The 20,864-nt window shown below is 49.8% G+C and overlaps 1 protein-coding gene across 14 annotated transcripts in view; it reads right to left on the bottom strand.

The window, feature by feature from the left end:
* MSI2 (musashi RNA binding protein 2) overlaps positions 1-20,864 on the bottom strand; it is a 346,479-nt gene that overhangs the window by 222,811 nt on the left and 102,804 nt on the right. For 13 of the 14 annotated variants that reach the window (XM_023759582.1, XM_023759581.1, XM_006095600.3 and 10 more), the window contains one exon: positions 3,419-3,511. The exons of the other annotated variant lie outside the window; for it this stretch is intronic. In XM_023759582.1, the coding sequence (XP_023615350.1) occupies positions 3,419-3,511 (93 nt within the window). Of the gene's footprint in view, positions 1-3,418; positions 3,512-20,864 lie in introns of those variants that run through there. 14 annotated transcript variants of the gene reach the window in all.

Raw genomic sequence — 20,864 nt, 5'->3', positions numbered from 1 at the left:
CATATTTAAACTCCCTTAGCTCAGCCCCACGATAGCAGTCTTAGCCATCTTGATTGCCACCTGAAATAAACAGCTGAAGCAGCTGCCACCTTGGGCAAGAAGGGATGCGGGAGAGGAGAGAGGAATGACAGCGAGGGAAGCTTAAAAAGAGAACAGCAAACCCTGAATGGAAACTGGAGAAGGATGGAAAGTTCTAGACTCGGAGGAAGAGGAGGGAGGGTGTGAGTTCTGGCTGTTATACTGCCTTACCTGGGCGATCTAGCTGTGACTTAACCTCTCTGACCCTTGCTGTCCACCTTCTGCAAATGGGCTGATGATACCAAAACCCACTGAGCAGATGGAATGAGGCAATGCACGTGCAGGTGCCCCGCACTGCCCGGGGCACACGAGAGGGCACAAGCTTTCCCTGTGCTCTGCATCTCCCTTCCCTACATCCTATGGCTCTATCAGCAGAGAACGGGGCCCAGCGTTCAGGTTCTGTTATCAGACAAGCCTGGAGGGGGAGTCTGCATCCCACTCTACCTTTCAGGGGGCTGTGACCTTGAGTCAAAGACTCAACAATCTACAAATTGGGCAGCACCCCCACCAGCCTCCCGGAGAAAAAGTAAATGATGTAAAATAAGTCAATGGCTTGACCCAGTATCCAACACTTGGTATGAACTCACTACATAATAAAGTTACACTCCCTAATTTGCAATAAACCAACTGAAAAGAGCCCCAAACAACTTTACAGAGTCAGGAACATGTGTGTGTATACTTCGTGTGTGTGTGTGAGTGTGTGTGTGTGTGTGTGTGTGTGTGTGTGTGTGTGTGTGTCTCCCCTACTTCCTTCACCCAGAATACAAACTACTGAAGGGTAGATCAGTCTGTCAACTTACCCGTTACCTCCCTTCAAGTCTGCTGGATTTACTCTCTGCCCCAAGGCCCACAGCAGAGTCTCCTCCTTTGATCATCTGGATTCAACTGAATTATTCCAGAATCCTGAGAGGTGAGGGGCCTACCCAAGGGGACACAAACGTAACACCAGCCGCCAGACAAAGGAGGAATGAGCTGTTCTGAAGACAGACCCAGACGATACACAGAGCAAATGTATGAAACAAGCTACTAAAACATGAGCACACAGAGTGTTATGGTTTTGAAACATTCAAAAGCGCTCTAGCCTTTTTATTTAAAATATATTGTTATTGATTTCAGAGATGAAGGGAGAGGGAGAGAGAGTTGTTTACATCGATAATGAGAGAGAATCATTGATCGGCTGCCTTCTACACACCTCCTACTGGCGATCGAGCCTGCAACCCAGGCATGTGCCCTGACCAGGAATCGAACCGAGACCTCCTGATTCACAGGTCAACACTCAGACACTAAGCCATGCCAGCCGGGCACCGCCCTAGTCATTTAATGAAACACTTGATAAGTTTACCCATCCTGCTGGAATCCACAAATGTTCCTGCAAAATTAACTGAACGGCTTCAGACCGGGCGAGGGCCTGGCCAGCGAAGACGGTGAGACTGCCCCCTGGGCCTCCCACTGCTGGCATACTGGGTCACAACTGTGAGTGTTAATGAAAAAAACGACAGGAAGACAGAAAGAGAGAAAGGAAAAGAGAAAGAGAAAGAAACCGAGAGCTGGGAACGTGCAGAGATGTGCAAGCAGGAGCCTGTCTGGAATATGCTAACAGCCCATCTGGGAAGCATCAACTTCCCTGACACCACAAACAGGCCCATGAGATTCCAAGGCAGGTTATGGCTCGAAAAGCAATCCCACCTCATGTTTGCAAACACTACCCCTGGCCTGTCTGAAAGGCGGAACGGTAGCAAAGAGGCTCACACTCCAGAGCCTTCCATTACGCGAGCTGGACTTGTCTCCTTTAATTATTTCCAAGCTCTCTCCCTAGGCAGGGTGGGGCTGGGCGATGAACACATCCCCCCTGGTGCTCTCAGTCCGTCTGGAAGAGAAGTATGATAATGCACAGGATCACCCACCACCCACGCACTCAGCTATTCTTCAGAACCGGCCAGAGTGAACCAGCCCCCGACCGGCGCTGCAGACAGTGCCGCGGGGAAGGTGTCATCCATGACCGACCTGGAAGGGCAGCTCAGTGCCATTCTGAATGCAAGGCTGGGCTGGAGGAGGCTGGGTCTCTTTGTTGCATGTTCTCCCATCCATGAAGAAATTGATTAATACCAGAGACAAAAAAATCTCCATTTAGAGGCTACATAGAGGTCAGGACACTCTTCCCAGACAGCAGCTCAGACTGGACACACCTGGGGACAGGATCATCCCTGCCCATCACCTTGGGCAAATGAATAAGCACAGAACCTTCAGACGGGGCAGTGGGCACAGTACCTTTGTGCCACCCAAGGCAAGCGTGACAGCGATTGGAGGGGTGCAGTGGGGGAAGTGAGGAAGCTTAGAACAGGAACAGGACCGTCTCACGGATGGAGCCCTCTGCCATGTCAGTCCCTCAGCAGGGGCTGGGGGGCAAAGGGGGACACAGACATGTGCAGAAGGAACCAGCTCACACCTGGCTCCCAGGATAATGCCTACAACTACTCACAGATACAGGAAGCAGAAAGCTCAGACACTTGGCCTGCCAGCCTCCTGGGACATAGGGGCCAAAGGGGTCAGTCCCCCACAAGCTGCCCTGCTGGGGCCCCGAGGCAGCACGGCCATCTGAGGCAGCTTCCTGAGGCAGCATGTCATCCTTGGGAAGAGCCCACTCTCCAAGGCACCGGCTCCCCCACCGACTAGAAAGAGGCCGAATCACATAAACACAGCACCAGGTTCCGCATCCTGTCTGTCTGTCGGACTCCGTCTGTCTGGCACACACACTCTCACACTCCTTCTTCTGACTGATCTGGGGCATTCTGTGTTGCTCTCAGCCGGTTCCAGCAGCACAGCCCAGGGGGTTAACCCTGCTGCTGCCTCCCAGACATTCTGACAGGTACAGGCCCAGCATCCTTCCCGAGTTTCCTTGGGCACTTGACAGGGAAGGGTTTAGCTGCAAAGGGCCCCAGGGGGCCTCCTCTCTCCACCCGTGATTCAGAAAGGCACAGAGGAAGCCAGCCGCCTCACAGGCTTCCAGCAGCTTCTGTGGGAGCCCCTGCCCTGTGACTCAGGCCCGCATCCCTCCCAGCTTCTGCCACCGCCAGCTCCCAGCCCCGGCCCCAAGTGGCCAGCAAATGCCAGCACCACTGCGCTCAAAGGCCACTCTGTCTGCTCCTGCAGGCACGTGGGCACTGTGCCAACCGCAGGCTGGGCTCTTCCATCTCAGCTCCTGCCGAATTTCACTTCCATCTTGACGGCCAAGTTCAAGGGCACGGCTTTTGAAGGACACAGCTGTGGCGAAGGCAGGGGCCACGGCAGCCACTTCTAAGGACTGATCAAGCGCATCTGGGCACCCCGACGCACTGCCTACCTTGCCAAACTGCTCGAAATATTGCTTTACATCTTCCACCACCGTGTTCGCAGATAACCCGCCTACGAATATTTTCTTCGTTCTTGTTACCATCTGCAAGAAATAACAAGAGGCAGACATGGGTTAACCAGGTTATCTGAAGCAATGCTCGCCAAGACGTTGAAACAACCCACTTTCCACATTTCTCTAGGAAGGCAATTTTAGACAGGTCCAAGGTGCAAGAGTGGGCCCCGCAGATGTCCCGGGGTGCTGGAGACAGTCTGGAGATCTTGGGCCTCCAGGTCGCAACCCAGAGGCTCACATTTCCAATAGGCCCAGAGTGGCTCTCAGGACCCCCTAAGCCAGAGCGCACAGCTTCATGCTGACGTACTGGCACAGAGAGAAAAGTCGCGGGTCAAAGCTATTTAAACCTAAGAGACATGAACAAAACAGAACTACGTGCACAAAAATCTGCTGGCTGAAAAGTACCCATAAAACCTGCCAGTAAGAAAATCACACGCGATTCAAACGTGTGTGGACTGTCCACGCTCAGCTGTTCTGGGTGGTGGTAGATGTCAACAAGACCGACACTGGCCTCACACACAAAAACCACCCTCCCAGCTCAGTCCCCAGTCCTCCTTCCTTTCTTGATTTCCCATGACTTACCCTACACACTGAGTCAAGCCCAACTCACCCCCAGGTCTCCACACCTCTGTCCACCTCAGTCCCTCTCCACGCCTAAGTCTCCCATGGCAAGCCGTGACCATCCTCCAAGATCCAATGACCTTCTCCAGAATTCAAAACACCTATACAGTTGCCCCATGCAGTGTTCTTCTTCCTCTGAATTCCCCTAACACTATACCATCAGCCTCCACCAGCACTCACTACATTCTACCCAGTGCTGAAGGCATCGCTAACCCTGGCTTCCTTACTTCCTCCCCCAGAAGGTGGGCTCCTGATTGCTCCCGGCACCCCCGCTATGCCACGTACAGGTCCAGCCGGGCACCTGGAGCCCAGAAATGTCTGGTGGAAGCAAAAGTGAATGTGTGTGGCCACATTTCAGAATCCCACCAGTTCCAAAGCAAAGGAAGAAGGACGCTCAATGACATAAACTATTCAGAGCAGCAGAGACCAACAATCTTAACAAGAAGGAGCCGGGAAGAAAAAAGAAAATAAAGTTTATTCTGAAGCCTGAGTTTAGGCTATGTGGGTTTTTCTTTCTGATGTCAAATAAAAAAATTAAAGACTCAGTGGGTACAGGGTCTCGCCAGTTTGGTTGCATGTAATAAAAAGCACAATGTCTTAAATCGGGAGGAGTCCGGTCACAGTGTATACATGTATCAAATCACCAGGTCGTATGTTATAAATACCTGACAAAGAGGCACCGGACACCTGCTTCCGGGTCTCAGCCTGGGTGTAACCCGGACAGGACTCCCCCTGAGGTCTGGGTTCTGTCCTCTGCACAGTGAAGTCCTGCTCCAGGTCCCGCCTAACTCTGAACTCTCATGAATCTACACGCCTGGGCCACAACGGAGGCGGCTCCCAGGCATCGGGGAGCTCACGCTTCAGCTTAGCGACTCCCAGAGGGGACGTGTGCCACCGCAGCCTGCTGACTGAGCCCAAACGGGAACATCCTTGGAAAATAATGGACTTCCTGCACTATTTTAAGAGGACACTGCCCTAGCCACTTCCTGTCGGCTGTGAGAGCCAGGCCGTGGTTTGTACTTGTGTGCAGAGCTGTGATTTACTGTTCTTCATCTCCTTCAGATGAATGGGGCATGAGACGCGATCACGCATGTGAGGACAGTCTATGAAGATCCCCCCAGTGCCCACACCACCAAGCCCCAAGAACCTCTTGTTAAGTGGTGCCCCTTATTGTCCACCCCCCTTCTTACCCATCCCTTAAGTCTCTGCTGGAACACGGTCACCTTTGTGGTGAAACTCCAGCAGGCCCCTTCAGATTCAAATCTCTCCTTACACTTACTAATCGCCAGATTTTACTAACCTAACTTTCCTAATGTATTCATTCAGCAGATACATTAATTGCTAGGTGCTGGACCTTACATTTTAATATAATACGGAATTTAATCCACTATAAAATGGAGATAAAATAATTAGACTACCACACAAGGTTCCTATTAGGAATAAATTAAATAACATGTCAAAGTGCCTGGTGGGACACCAGGTAGATACTAATAAATGGTCACTGTAACTGATTCTAACTCAATTGCTAAATGTATCCTTCAAAGCTCAGAATAAATGTGCATCAGAAAGACACCTTATACAGAAAACTTGACAAACTTACCCTCACTGCCCCCTCTCCCACTATCATTTCAAAACACCCTCATGCATCTCTACACGATTTCAGACGGGTAAAGACTCCCAATAGTTTCATTTTAGATTTTTCATTCATTTCTTTTTTACCCCAGCCAAGTAACTAAATATCTAAAAAGAAACACTAATGTGATTTAAGAACATGCGCAAGTGGAGTGTTTGACGTAAAGAAACTCTGGGGAGGCATTCATGGTCTCACTCACACATTGTTTAGAGCAGGTGGGTAGAGAGCAGGCCGTATTTATATTCCAAATGTGCGCATGGACCCAGAAAATTAAACAGTCAGCGTGTCTTCATTCCAAAGAACATGAATCAACAGAATGCTCATTCCCCAGTAACTGGTTAAATGGAAAGGTCCCCTTTTGCAGCCTCCACTGTTGCCTCAGCCGTAAACTTGCCAAGACTCGGGGTCCTAAACACTGGGGCAGACACCCAGCTATAAATCTACGCAGTCCTAAAAAAATATTTAAAACACTTTTTTTTTCAAAGAAGGATGAGAAATCCCAGGCCCCAGCCAAGGAGGCAAAGTATTCAAGTTACTAAAACATCCTCTCCGGGAACCAGCTCAGCTACGGTGATGGATCCCACTCTGCAGCAAACGCTAAAAGGAAACCGGTTTAATCAAAGCCTTCCGAACGTGAAAAGGCCAGTGGGAAGATGTGCAACACTCGGTTAGCTGCTCACCGATGCCTGGGCTGCAGGAGAGGGGAGCATGGCTGGGGGCAGCAGGGCTCTGCGTGTGACCTCTCCCACCTGGGGCGCGCAGGGAGGAAGGGGGGTGATTTGCTTGGGGAGTCCTGGTGGCACCACTGCTAAATGGACTGTGCACTGTTTGAGGATTTGCATCGTGGAGAGGGACTCGGGAAGCGGGCAAGGTCTCTAGAATCACACATTTTCCCTCCATTCCCCCTGCATCTCCACGGCCGCCAAGGAGGACTGGGCAGGAAGGGGACAGGGCGGGGACTTTGTGTCCAGGTTCTCGGGGGACAAAATGGAGGTCCTCAAATTCTCATCAATAGTAGCCAATTTTCTGTGAGTGTGTGTGTGTGTGTGTGTGTGTGTGTGTTTGGGGGTAACTCTAATCCCAATACTTGAGTCTTGGCTTCTATTTGCCCCAGGAACCATCTGGTACCCCCAGAACTTTAACCCTCTTCTGATCTTGGACACAGTGAGCAAGACAAGTTACCCACTGCTCCCTGACTCTAGTCTTTGCATTATAAAAAAAAATCGTCTCCATCCACAACGCAGACAGAGCCACCTGTGTCGTCTTCCTGTGTGAGCCCGCCGGGTAACCGTTTCCTAACCCAAAGCCTTCACACCAACTCAGCACTTAACCACACAAGGTGGGGGAAAGCCAGGCGCTGCACACCCCGCCTGCTCAGGGGGCATGCGTGGCCCCCGGGGTGCACCTGGATGGAAAGAGCTGCCCATCTGTTCCAGAGAGAGAGCACAGCCCAAAACCCATTAGGAAACTCATCTTAGATTTCCTTGGCTTGGAGTTCTTGGTGGAGGGGTTGCAGAAAACACTTCAGTGTGCAAATGCTTCCCACTCTTAGAGACACCAGATACCCACCAGGAGCCCTGCACCTCTGGGGGACAGCCTGCCCTCAACAGATGCCCTCCTGTGTGTAAGGCAGCACTCCGGGAAGTGGTGTGTGTGTGTGTGTGTGTGTGTGTGTGTGTGTGTGTGTGTGTGTCACACATAGGGAAGTGGGGAGTGTTCAGACTCACAACTCAACGCTGCAGTCTTGCATCTAAACCCATAATTTAACTAAACAGCACTGCTCTCTCCACAAACCTCTTGGCTCCACAGAGAAAACCCCAGCACCATTCCAGTTCAGAAAATTGCTGTTTACATGACAGAACTGGCCGACGCCAGCTGCTAACTGGAGTTGCCTAGAACATGCCACCTTCCTGCCTCTGACCTGAGAGCTGGCTTCTTTTTTTTTCAAATTCATACATTCCCTTTTTAAAAATGTGTGGCCATCTGAAATGGTCCCTCCGAGAGAGGCCCGTGGTTGTATTTTTATAAAAATAGGATAAAGCAGGTGTGTGTGTATTCGGAGTGTGGGGTGAAAAGAGAAATTACACTTAAAATGAGACTGAAGGAGAAAACTTAACTCCAACAACAGCGCTGGCCCCAAAATATTAGTTGTCACACAAGAAAACAACAGCAAATATTTCTTAATCCTGACAAATGCATGGGAAGGCAGGAAACAGCTTGGGGGAGCGCTGAGTGGGTATGAGAGAGGTCTGGAGAAATTGTCAGCTCTTGCCATCATCATGTTCCTGAAAAGAGTTCAAATTCCCCTGCAACAAATGAGCCATGCTCACTGCCCAGGAACACAGGCACGTTGACCGGTGCTCTCTCATCTCTGGGAACCCCAAGGTGAGAGAACCCAGGAAAGATGCTAGAACTCTGGCGCTGGGTGGACCGGACTGTCCACCATCCCATAATGCAGATGGAAAAATCAAGTCCCAGTGGGATGACTCAGGTGATAGTTAAAGCCAAGGCAGAGTGACAGGGGTTAAGTTGGCCGATACCATGTGATTTCATCCCAGATTCTGAATTTGGTGAGCACGTGGCTGTCCTGTGTCACTCTGCATCTTTATGTGGCAAAGTTCTATCCAGGCTGACCGACATCACTGCAGTCCTAACTTCAAGGCTCCACTCCTTCAGGTGTTTCTTCCAAGGGGCCTCTCCTCCAAAATTCCTAAGTTCTCCTAGTTCCTCTCTCATCCTTCTCTCCTCCCACTAAGCTGCCACCACCACCACCACGACTACCACCATCACCTCTGAATCCAGTGGCAACACTCACTTAACATACAAAACCAGAATACGGGTCAGGTATGGGACTCTTCTCCAAATGGTTCCAGAATCACAGGTGGGAAAGAGACTGTTGCAAGCTGACGACAGTCCTCACCAAAATTCATGTCCATCTGGAACCTCAGAATGTGATCTCACCTGAAAATAGGTTCTTTGCAGATGTAATTAAGTAAAATATCTTGAGATGAAATCACCCTGGATACAGGGTGGGCCTTAAATCCAATGACAGGTGTCCTTATGAGAAGAGGAAAGGGGACACCAAGAAGAAGGTCGTGTGAAGATGGATGCAGAAACTGGAGTGATGTGTCTACAAAGCAAGGGATGCTAAGAACTGCCAGCCGCTCCCAGAAGGTAGGAGAGAGGCTTGGGATGGTGTCACCCTCAGAGCCTCCAGAAGGCTCTGCCAACACCTGCATACAGGCTCCTAGACTGCTGAACGGTGGAGAACACACTTCTGTTGTTTCCACCACCCAGTGTGTGGCCATTGGTCATAGCAGCCCTTGGAAACTAACACAGAGACCTCCTAGGGAGATGCCCCAGGGCACCACGGCCTCGGCCTCCCCTTTTCTTGGTGACAGTGGACTGACAGTCCACATGGGAGCCAGTCTGGCAGTTCCTCCAATGATTAAACATAGAGTTATTAGATGACCCAACAATTCCGCTCTTAGTATATACCCAAGAGAAACTGGGTATATACTACCCAAAACCTTTTACACACAATCTTCACAGCAGCATTGTTCATAATGGCCAAAAAATGGAAGGACCCAAATGTTCATCAATGGATGAGTGGAGGCAGCAAATGTGATGCATCTGTACAACGCAGTATTGTTCAGCCACAAAAGGAAGGCAGTACTGACACATGCAGTACCACAAGGCTGAACCTTGAAAACGTTATGCTAAGTGAAAGAAGTCAGTCATAAAAGACCATATATTATATGATTCCATTCACAGAATGTTCATAACGGGGAACTCTATAGAGGCAGAAAGCACATTAGTGGTTGTTTAGGGCTGGAGGAGAGGGAGGGGGGTGATGGCTTAAAGGGGGTCATGGGGTTTCTTTTTGAGGTGATGAAAATGCTCTAACATTGACTATGGTGATGGGTGCACACATCTGTGAATATACTAAAAACCACTGAACTGTATACGCTTTAAATGGGTAAATTATATGGAATGTGAATTATATCTCAATAAAGCTGGGGATTTTTCCTAACAGCCAAAAAGATCCCTAAGTTGAGAGTCTGAATGCAAAAAGGGCTTAAGATAAAGCCAAGTGGGCAAGACCGTGTGCTCTCCGAGGCTTCATCCGCCAGCTAATTCCATGGGCCTCGATGCACCCACAGTTGACCACTGGACAAAGGTGAAACAATATCTGATGCTGCCAACTGCAGAAATTAATTTAACTTCAGAGGAAGCTAATTATAAATATAACCCCAAATGTTTCTCAGAGTACTCTCTCCGTGTCTATAGCTATTAACCGGAGAGCACAAGGGTTCAGACTACAATTTGGCAGTCCCTCTAAATAGCTTTAAAATTGGAAGGAAAAAAAATACCCTTCCTCTATATGGTGCTAGAATATAATTTACACACAATTATCCGACATAGGTTACAGCATTACCTCTGGTTAAAACAACCGTAACTCACCGAAAGGAGAAGGTGATCTCGTAATGAAATGATCAGGCTGCTGCAGCAGGGAGCTCAGACTCCCCACCCTCATCTCTGAGCCCTCTGCCTGGCTCCCTCTGAGGCTAATTTAAAAAATACTACTTCCTCTTACCCTTGGGGAAAGAGTTGCAGCTGGCAAGGCTGACCCGTCCACAGATTGGTATCTGAGAGTAATATCCTAGACTGCGCCACTCAGGCTGGGGCTGGGGGAGGTAACAGAAAAAGGTGCGGAGATGGAGTGTTGCCCTGGAAAGCACAGGAAATTAAGGATCGTGACCCGCGCATCAACTGATACTGAGTGAGGTGGCTGGCTGGCCGGCAGCCCAATCACAGGCACCGAGCTGCTCTGCATCCACAGGTAATTTTCCCACCACCCCATCCTTCTCGGAGCCCACTCCCCAATACTTGCCACAGATGAGTTGCACTCACTATGAGAAAGGCCCCAAAGACTCTCTCCAGTGTTCAACCAATCTGCAGATGCAATTAAAACCCATAATCTGTACAGCAGCACAATTAAGTGAGCATGCTTTACTGTTGTGCTCCCCGTGCCAGGAGGCCGTGCATTTCTGCACACGAACGAGGTGCCTCCTAAGCCCCAGCAAGGGAAAGGCAGCCAAAGCAGATTCTTACTAAACCTCAGAAAGAGATGGGGAGGAGGGCGGGCTGGTGGGAACTCGGGTCCTTCCATCTGTGCCTGCCGCTCCAGCCCCCGGAGCCCCATGCGCCTACCCAAAGGGGGGTTCTTCTGAAGACGCGGAGGGTGACTCGCGGTGAGGGGTAGGGCCCTGGAAATGGTGACACAATGGTCTCGGGCCCCTGGCTAAAGCAAAGGTCCCAGGTGATTCTGCCTTACAGAAACGATCCAAAGGAAAACACAAGTTTAAAGTATCTTCTCTCTGTCCACATAGTTTTGCATTTGCAAGCCCACCTGTGTATCCTGAGACACACTGGATAGCAGACCCTGGCTGGCCAGATGAGGTTAGGTCAAGTCTGTGAACAGTTCTGGGCTTCTCTTTTCACCTTTGAAATACGGGCATAAGACCCTGGTCTTAGTAAAACCGAGATAACAAGCATGAAAGCATTACTCCAAAAACACAGCCCATAGGAGGCCCCGGTATCCTAAGGAAAACCAACCTGGAGCCTGTGCCTCCAACACAAACCTTCCAGAGAGCTTCTCCCCAGCTGGAGTCCCCCCAACACCCAGGTCCCGGCTCAGAGGTGCCTGAGCCCCTTCTCATGGGCCAGGCCAGGGTCACTGAAGCCAGCCTGTGTGCAGGTTTATGAACACACAGCCATGGTGATGAGTTCAGAGCATCTTCCCTACTTCCCAAACTGCTCTTTTCCTAAAACCTTTCAGGGCACCTGGGTAGCAACTACCAGAGAGATGGTTCCTGCTCCAAGAGTGTGTGTTTCAACGTCTCTTGGAACCTGAACTAAATACCACTCCCTTACCTGCCACCCTGGAGGGCCTCTGGGTCCTCCATGTGACGGGAGGAAACCTCAAGGGCCAGGCTGAGAAGCCATGTCTGAAAGGACGGGCAGGAGCACAGACCCTTGGTTAGGGAAAACCCAGCGTCAGGGTCCACTGTGTCCGGGGGAAGACTGCTCAAGAGATGACTCCTAGAAGCCACCCTCTGGTAAACTGGGAGCCACCTGCGAGATGAGGCCCCTTGTCACCAGCAACAACTGAATGGCTCTTTAAGGAGAGAAAAAAATAAAAACTTTGCTGTAGACAGGCTCTGAAGCCAAGGTGCCCCACCCCCCAAACCCTCCAGTTGATTTCATGAAAAGAAGGAAATGGCAGCCTTAACCCTTAGCCTTGATTACCACCATTAACATATTTTAGATGCACATGGCAATCAGTTCCTGATGAGCCAGTTCTTCCTAATCCACGGAGCTCAGCCAGGCTGCAGGTTCACTGACACTCCGGTGCTCAACCCTGCCTGCCCCGTAGAATCACCTGGGGAGTCATTAGAACCTGACACGGGGCCCCACCCTGGGGGAGTCTGCTTCACTGGTCCATGGAGAGGCCCGGGCATCGGGACTGTTTCAACATTTCCCAGAAGATTCTAATGTGCAATCAGGGCTCTATAAGAAGTCTCTCCTGCCCTCCTAAGGGAGAAAGGTGGGGGGATGGAGACCTCAACAAAGCAAAGATTCTTTGTCATTATTACCATACTGAGCAGAGGGGGGGGGGAAGCCACGGAAGAGTGGAGGAGCCCGGGATTGAACCCAAGGCGCTGGGATTGAGTCCCAGCTTGGCCACTTCCCTAGCTGTGTAATATTAGGTGAGTCATGCGTAAAGTGGGGGCAATACCGATATGTCACAGAGCTGCTGTAAGCATCACAAGAGATAAGTATATACAAGCACCTGGCACACAGTAGGTGCTCAAAAAAATGTGTGCTGAGTCCCAGAAGCTCGAGAATGATGATCAAGAGGGTAAGAGAAGATAAACTGCAGAGGACTGTGTCTGGTGGCTGGCCACAGGCATTCATTCATTCTCTCATCAAATGTGTTTTGAGGACCTACTATGTGCCAAGCACTGTGCTAGGCTCTGTGGACTAAGACCAGGTTTCTATATCAAAGGTGCTTATGGTCAAGTAAAAAGCTGTGTTATTATAGCATGGTGGGGTTGACGGCACAGGGCTGGACATGACTTCAAGGGGGGCTTGGAGGTCAACAGGAGGCAGCCAGGAAAGGAAGTGAAGGAGGGCCTCTCCAGCAGAGGCTGTGGCATCTTCAACGTTGGCTGAAGGGTTGCACGTGGATCTGAAAGACCACAGCACAAGGTGTCGACGGGATGCAAGGAGGAGAGGGGCTGGGCAGGGAGGTCATGCCAGGGAGGCAAGGGAAACCTTCACAGGATTTAAACAGGGGAGCAACTCTTTAATCGGGCCATTAAAGCGAAGAGCAGGGACACTGTGGGGGTGGTGTCACCTGAATGCTTACATGTTGGCAAGGAGGCACGGGCAAGAGCGGCTACGAAGCATGAACTGGGAGGAAGGCACCTATACACCAGTCCCCCCATCACCAGGCCCCTCCCGGCCCTGCCATTCTACTGTTCCAGAAACATCCATGGGGTGGGAGGGAATGTGGGGGCAGGTGGAGGAGGCATAAGGAGAGATAAGCACATTGCACTCTTGGCGTGGTCGTCTTCGGAAACACTCAGCCATCTGTTAGGTCATAAATTTTATCTGTCAAGAAAAAAGTCAAGCCCCCCACCCCCCAGCATGTGCTGGTCTGGCCCCCTGCCACCTGCCACAAGTAACTTCCTTTGAGGGAAGAGGAGGGACCCAAAGAAGTGTTTGCAGCGCAAGAGGGAAGCCAAGATAATCACCAGCGATTCTCTCCACCTTTTATTAAATGTCTCATTTCTCAAGAGATGGAAGGTGAATCTTCCTAAATCCAAGAGGGCCTTGAGTCTGGGAAGAGTCCCAGATTTGGAAACTGGCGATGAGAGGACCAGGTTCCAATCCCAGCACCTGAAGCTGGGAGGAGAGAGAAAAGAAACCCAGGAATCTCAACTCTGCCACATATACACTGGGTGACCCTGGCGAGTGACCATCTCTGAACTTGAGTTTCTCTCTCTACAAAATGGGATGAAAAGAGCTAATACATGGAATGTGCCCAGCACAGAGCTAGGATAACCGACACACAGAGTTCCCCTTCTCCCTCCTTACCACAGTCCCTTCCCTGCCTGGGACTTCGCCACTATCTGGCTGTGAACAGGGATCAAACCTTCCCTGTCTACCCCACAGACTAAACAACAGAAGGAAACGCACTTGGAAAAGGCACGTGCTCTGTACATTTAAGGACTAATTATTACCAATTCTCCTAATTATTATCAATTCCACTTCCCTCAGATTTTTTTCCGACACCACCCAGAGGCAACCCACTCCCAGCAGTGGTACTGGGCAACCATGGTATTTCAAGGGTTGAAGATGCTCCAGCAAAAAATTCTATCTCAACGCAAAGCTGTGTCTTTATCTACCTGAACCTGGGCAGCCCCTTACCCTACGTAACAGATTGTTCCAAATGAGAAAGGTCATTCTCTAACAAAGATGAAGCTGTCCGTGCCTCAGAGGTAGTATTTCTCTGCGACACCAATATCCTAATATGTCTGTGCTCTCCTCGTGCCAGTAACATATTTCTATAAATCGTCACATAAAAGAAAACTTTATTTTCCAGAGGGATCAACAGGGGGGAAAATGAAACAACAGTTGCAATAAAAACATCACCCATCAAGCAGAGCGCAGGCTGCCAGGAACTTTACTAAATGTGTAATGTTACAGATGTTTTATAGCCATGATGTCTGTTCTATTTAAAACACTTGCACTAGGCCACCAAACACGGAAAAGAGAGAAAGGAAAGCTATGTTCCCCAACGCGCCCAGCCCGGCTAACTGGTCTGGGCTGGCTGTTTATTGAGGCAAAGAGGTGACTGGGGAGCCGTAGCTGTCGGCTGAAACGTGGAGGGCTCGTTTTGTAGTTCACTCTGGAGGGCTGTCGAATCAGCCACACGGCCCCGCCGGCGGCGCTCCGGCTCTCTGAAGGGCACTTCTGCCTGGAAGACCAGGATCTTCTATGGGGAAATTGCCCTGCACCTGGCAATGCTTAATAAAATCTAGTTCCCTTCCCTCCAGGAAGAAAAATATGCCCGGTTAAACCTCATTTGTCCAATGACACTCATTCATTCTCACCACAAACATTTGTTCAGTGCCTGCTATGCAAAGGTACTGAGTTAGGGACTCACAGCCCCATCAGCCACGGTCAGGACGCCCCCCAGAATGGAAACCTCAAAGTGTGGGGGGGGGGGGGGGGATGTGATCAGTTCACCCTCCTAGAACGGAAGCCTCCTAAAGTTAAGGACTTTTGTCTGTTTTGTTCACCACTGTATTCCTAGCATGGAGAAGAGTACCTGGCACACAGTAGGCAATCAGTAAGCACGAGCTGAACGAGTGCAGGAATATTTCCTGCTCTGAATTACCCGGATGGTGGATGAGGGAAGGTCCCCGCGCACCCTCCTTGTCTCCTCTCTTCCCCCTTGGGTAATTCCAAGCGCTCCTTGTTGCTAAGCTGACATAAGCACCAAGAAGATAAAAGGCCTCGTTGCTCAGAAGAACAGCTGGCCAGAGTTCTGGTCGGGAGCCACAGCGCACACAGACAGCGCTGCAACTGAGAGGTCCTGCTGGACGGGGTCACAAACCCTCCCTCCCACTGGGAGAAACACAGCTGGTGGCTGGGGAGGGGCATCTTTATACACAAAAAGGACAATTGGTGACTCCTGACAAGCAAACACTGGAAAGGTCTAGGAAAACAGGGAGGGGCCTGAAACCTCCGGCAATCACAGATTCAGGGATAATATCAGGGTCTGCATCCGCTGCCCCTGATTCATTCCACGCGACATCCCACTTGAATGACTACCTAGTCCCCACCAGGATGTAGGAGCCCAAACTAAAAGATTTCGTTCTCTAACCTTAAGGATCTCACAGAGGCCTGACAAAAACACGCAATGGCAAAAGTACACAAAAATAGACAGAGGGAAATGTGATGAACTCTGGCAGGATAGTCTGAGAAGATTTCAAAGACGAGATGCCTGCCTCGGGTTTTTAAAGGATGAACAGGAGTTTTCCAGGAAGACAAGAAGGAAGGGCAGGCAGAGTCATGATGGTATGAAATACCACTGTTTCAGGCACTAAGTTTGGCACAGCCAGAAACCAAGCAGAAAGGAGGGTTTGATGGAAGATACCAAAGGAGGCAAGGGTTCGATGCCAAAGAGTCTTATAGACATGACCGAGGAGACTGGACTTCATCCTTTCAATAAGGGGTAAGCAATTTTAAGTGGAAGAATAGCATGACCGGCTTTGTGTTTTAGATAAGTCACTCTGTAGAGACGGGGAGACAGTTGGAAGCTTATCATAATAGTCCAAGATGAAGGGACCCTGAACTAAAGCAAGGATCTTTTGCATAACAAACAGGAAAGGATTTAAGAGAGAGCAGGAGACAACATTATCAGCACTGGGTAAATGGCCAGAAGCAGAGATGAGGGAAAGGAAGGAGTTGTGAATTTACTGGGTGGCTGAGCCAATGGCGGTGTCACCAACTGAGATAAGGAATGCAGACGGAGCAGGTATGCGGAGGCATGATAAATGTGTTCGGTTTGGGTATGTTAGATGTGCGGTGCCCGTGGGACAGTTTGCGTATTTGTACTAGAGCTCAGGAGAAGGATCAGGACAGGGGACCCAGACTGAATTCACCAATGTCTAGGTGGCCACTAACATCAGGGAGTGGTTGAGATGAGAGGGTAAAGGAAAAGCAGGGACAAGGACAGGAGGAATCACAATATCTCTTGGAAACCCAAAGCAACAGCCAAAGAAAACAGGAGAGAAGCAAGAAAAAAAAACAAACTGTTTGACCAACTACAGCATATAGCCCCTTGTTCTATGTCCCTTCCCTTGAATTTAAGTAAGCTCGTGACTGTTTCAGCCAATAGAGTATAGCAGAAGGGATGTTATGTGAATTCCAAGGCGGGGTCATACAAGGTACGGCAGCTTCTAGATTGATCTTTAGAACAATCACAGTTGGAACCCTGAGCCACCAAGCTGCCACGTTGTCAGGAAGCCCAGCGTTCTATGGAGAGACCCCATGGTGGGCTCCTTTCTTCAAGCCATCCCTGCCCAAGCACCATGCATACGTGGGAATAAGCTTTTCGATGATTCCAGTCCTTTGCCATCAAGATCTCAAGTCTCTCCAGCTGAGGCCCTAAACCTGGTGAAGCAGAAACCAGCTGGGGCTGCTGTGCCCTGTCTGAATTCCTGACCCAGTGATTCCCTGAGCATAATAAAATGGTTGCTTCATGCCCTAACCCAGCGGTTCTCAACCTGTGGGTCGCCAACCTGTGGGTAGCGACCCCTTTGGGGGTCGAACGACGCTTTCACAGGGGTCGCCTAAGACCATCAGAAAACATATATAATTACATATTGTTTTTGTGATTAATTACTATGCTTTATGTTCAATTTGTAACAATGAAAATACATCCTGCATATCAGATATTTACATTACGATTCAAAACAGTAGCAAAATTACAGTTATGAAGTAGCAACGAAAATAATTTTATGGTTGGGGGTCACAACATGAGGAACTGTATTAAAGGGTCGCGGCATTAGGAAGGTTGAGAAACACTGCCCTAACCGGTTTGGCTCAGTAGATAGAGTGTCGGCCTGTGGACTGAAAGTTCCCAGGTTCGATTCCAGTCAAGGGCATGTACCGTGGTTGCGGGCACATCCCCCGTAGGGGGTGTGCAGGAGGCAGCTGATCGATTTTTCTCTCTCATCGATGTTTCTGACTGTCCCTCTCCCTTCCTCTTTGTAAAAAATCAATAAAATATATTTTTTAAAAATGGTTGCTTCAAGCTGCTAAATTTGGGGGCAATTGGTTACAGAGTAATGATAACTGTAACACTAAAGTTAGGGCATTTCAAATGGAAGGGAATGGTGAACAGTGTCCAAGGACATAAAGATGTTTTGAACGGGAAAGAGGAGCCAGGTCTCAGCGTCAATGGATCCAGGCCTGAGCCACACACTTTCCATGACCGATCATGGTACTTGCAAGGCCAACATCTACGTGCAGCTCGTCAGCGAACTGCATGCTGCCTCATGAGCAAGTCTTCCCGGCAGGCCCAAGGGTGCGCTGAGAACCTGGAGTGACTTAGCAGTCTGTGGTTAGCTGTGAGCATTCATTTGGGGGAAAACCTTATTCTGATGGCAACCGGCACTGAAGATGTGCCCATGAAAACAACTGCCCGTGGCATGCCACCATGAGCTTGCTGTGGTCAGTGTTGCTTTTAGTCTAAAAAAGTCAGTTTTGGGGTTTTTTTTCTGGAGAGAAATCAGTATCTCTCCAAGGCAGTGACACCTAATTCATCTAATGCACTTATCACTGTAAATATCAGCAGTTCCCGAGCCACCTTAAAACTAGGCTGATAAGCAATCTGTTTTAAAAGCCCTGTCTTGCCCTTAGCCAAAGGCACTTAGTTCTCTCTTCCCGAGTGAAATCTGGGCTTTTAATACTCAGGATACACCTGAAACTATGATCGCCTAGCACAGCTGTTCTCCAAGCAGCACCTGCAGCTCAAGGCGACTCACTTCCCATCCAGTCATCATGTCTCGGGGTCTCCAGACTTGCTGGGAAATGCGGCATTCCTCTCCCTGGCCAAAAATCCTGGCCCTTTAAAGAGCTGCTTGGTCTGGCATTCTGTTCCTGTTGCTCAGAGGCCCTCGCTCCCCTAAACCTTCTCTGTGTCCCAAAGATGATCCAGTTCAAAGGACTGTGTTAGAACTCGGGGACTGAGCCATCTGGGACCCTGCAGAGCACTCAGTCTGCACAGAGACCTAGAAATGAAATAAGATCCAGGGGTACAATTAGCCCAGACTTGATCTTATCAGACCTTCTCTTTTGCAAAATTTCATCAAAGATTTGGCTTAGTTTTAACTGTCCCTTAATTAACACAATTTTTTTTTTTTTTGGTGCCCGTGACCGGAATCGAACCTGGGACCCTTGAGTCCACAGGCCAACGCTCTATCCACTGAGCCATAAATTAACACAATTTCTAAGCAGCTACTTTGGAATGAAACCTTGTGGGAAGAGAAATGAGAAGTGATAACTGGGACCATTGGCGGGGGGAAGACAAGACATCAAAAATCAGCAGAGATTTCAAGGTTTCAACCTTTGTTACCGGGTTCCACGCTACCTCTGCAGCCCTGCTTCCCATTCATCCCCCTACTCGGAGCTCCAGCCACGCTGGCGACCATGCTTGCACTTCCACACCCCAGGCCTTCACTCAGGCTGCCCCTTCCCTAGGATGAGCCTTCTGCCTTTTTGCCCTACATGAGTCCAAACCCTCACACCTCAGTCCAAATGTCTTTGTGCAAATGTCACTAGGCCTTCCATGACCCCCCTATTTAAAACTGCAACCCCAGCGCTCCTTGGACCTCCCCCCAGCCTACCTGCTCACACACTCAATGATTTACTTGTTTTATTTCTTGTCTGTCTCTCTCCCAGCAGAAACTAAGCCTCGTGAGGTCAGGAATTTTGTCTATTTTGTTCACAGACTATATTCCCAGTACCTGGGTCCTAAGTGACATTCAAGAATTATTTGCTGAGTGAATGAATGAACATGCTATGGCATCTCCCCTCAGTCACCATGAACAACCCCTTTCTCTGCACTGGCACAGGAAGTAAACTGCCCCGAACAGCGGCACTTTATTTCATTCTGCTTCCCATTATCACTCGATATTTACCTATGAGACTCAAGTCCCTTGTAGGAAAAGACCATGTTTATTCATCTCTGTATCCCCCAAAGCATTGGTGGTGCTCAAGTATACAATCTACTGAATCTAACTTAACAATCAAATTGCATGGAAAATAGGCAAAGAACACACAGTTCATAGAACGATATACCCAGGTGATTCCCGCTGCCTTCCTCCTTCCTGGTGAGGCTTGTCATGTGTGCAGAGCACAGAGCAAGGGCTTCTGAAAACATCAAGATAAGTAAGACACACGTGTGCAGTGTCCCAGTGGGCAGCTACCAGCCACCTGTAGCCACTTAAACTTAAGTTGTTATTAACAATTCAGTTCCAGTTGCATTAGTCCCACTTCAAATGCTCATTCACCACATGGCCAGACAACTTGCTGCTTTCTCAGCACAGAATATCTCCTTTGTCCTAGGAGGTTCGAACGGACAGCAGCGACATCGACGGTCCAGGCCCTCCACATCGAACCTTCTAGTGGGGCACATGGGACAGGAACAGGAAGGACCGGGAGGACCGATCTGTCAGCCAATAATAAAGGAAGCAGCAAAGGGCTGGGGGCTGAGAGGAGACAGGTGTCACCACCTGGGGGACAGGAAGATGCAGGACAGGCTTCCAGGCCCAGGTAGAGCTATTTGAGAGGACCCTCTAAAAATGGGTGGGTTTTCTAGGTAAAAGAAAGGGGGGCTATTCCAAACCTGGAGAGGGTAGAGTCCCACACAGAGGGACTCGGGGGCAGACGCGGGGGCCACACCAGGGGCCACGCTCTACCCTCCTGCTGGCCAGCACTGCTCCCAACTAAAAGTCCAATGGCTCGGCCTCAGAAGCCTCCATTCTGAAACCGAGGGGTGTCCGCCCAAGTTCGGCAGGCCAGCTTCCTGGCCCCTGCCCGGCCACCCATTGTGGCTTAAAGACATTTATGCACTCTCTGGGGCTCAGCAGGGAACTTTTCCAGACACAGAATGAGGTCTTAACCAGGTGCTTGAGATGCAGGGCACAGCCTGGTTAACGCTATTGTGGAGCTCGGCAAAGACCGGATGCATTTCTGCAAGCAGCTAATAATAAAAGCAGGAGGAGGGGCAGGTGGAAAGTCAACCTGGCATTTACTGGGGATCATCCTCCTCCCCACCCTCCACCCCACCCCAGACACCTTTGTGACAACTTGCTTCTCCCTCCAATTAGCCTGTTTTCAGCAGCCAATACCCAACCTGCTAGGTCCTCTATTCAAGAGCCTTTTATCTAACATGCACATACTTTACAGAAAAGAAAAAGACAGAGACAGAGAGAGAGAGAGAGAGAGAGAGAGAGAGAGAGAGAGATTTCTAAAATGGCCAGA

This window comes from Myotis lucifugus, unplaced genomic scaffold (genome assembly GCF_000147115.1).
Source record: "Myotis lucifugus unplaced genomic scaffold, Myoluc2.0 scaffold_158, whole genome shotgun sequence".
NCBI classification, from domain to species: domain Eukaryota; kingdom Metazoa; phylum Chordata; class Mammalia; order Chiroptera; family Vespertilionidae; genus Myotis; species Myotis lucifugus.
Note: the sequence above shows the minus strand (reverse complement) of the source record. Positions and strands in the feature narration are given on the sequence as shown.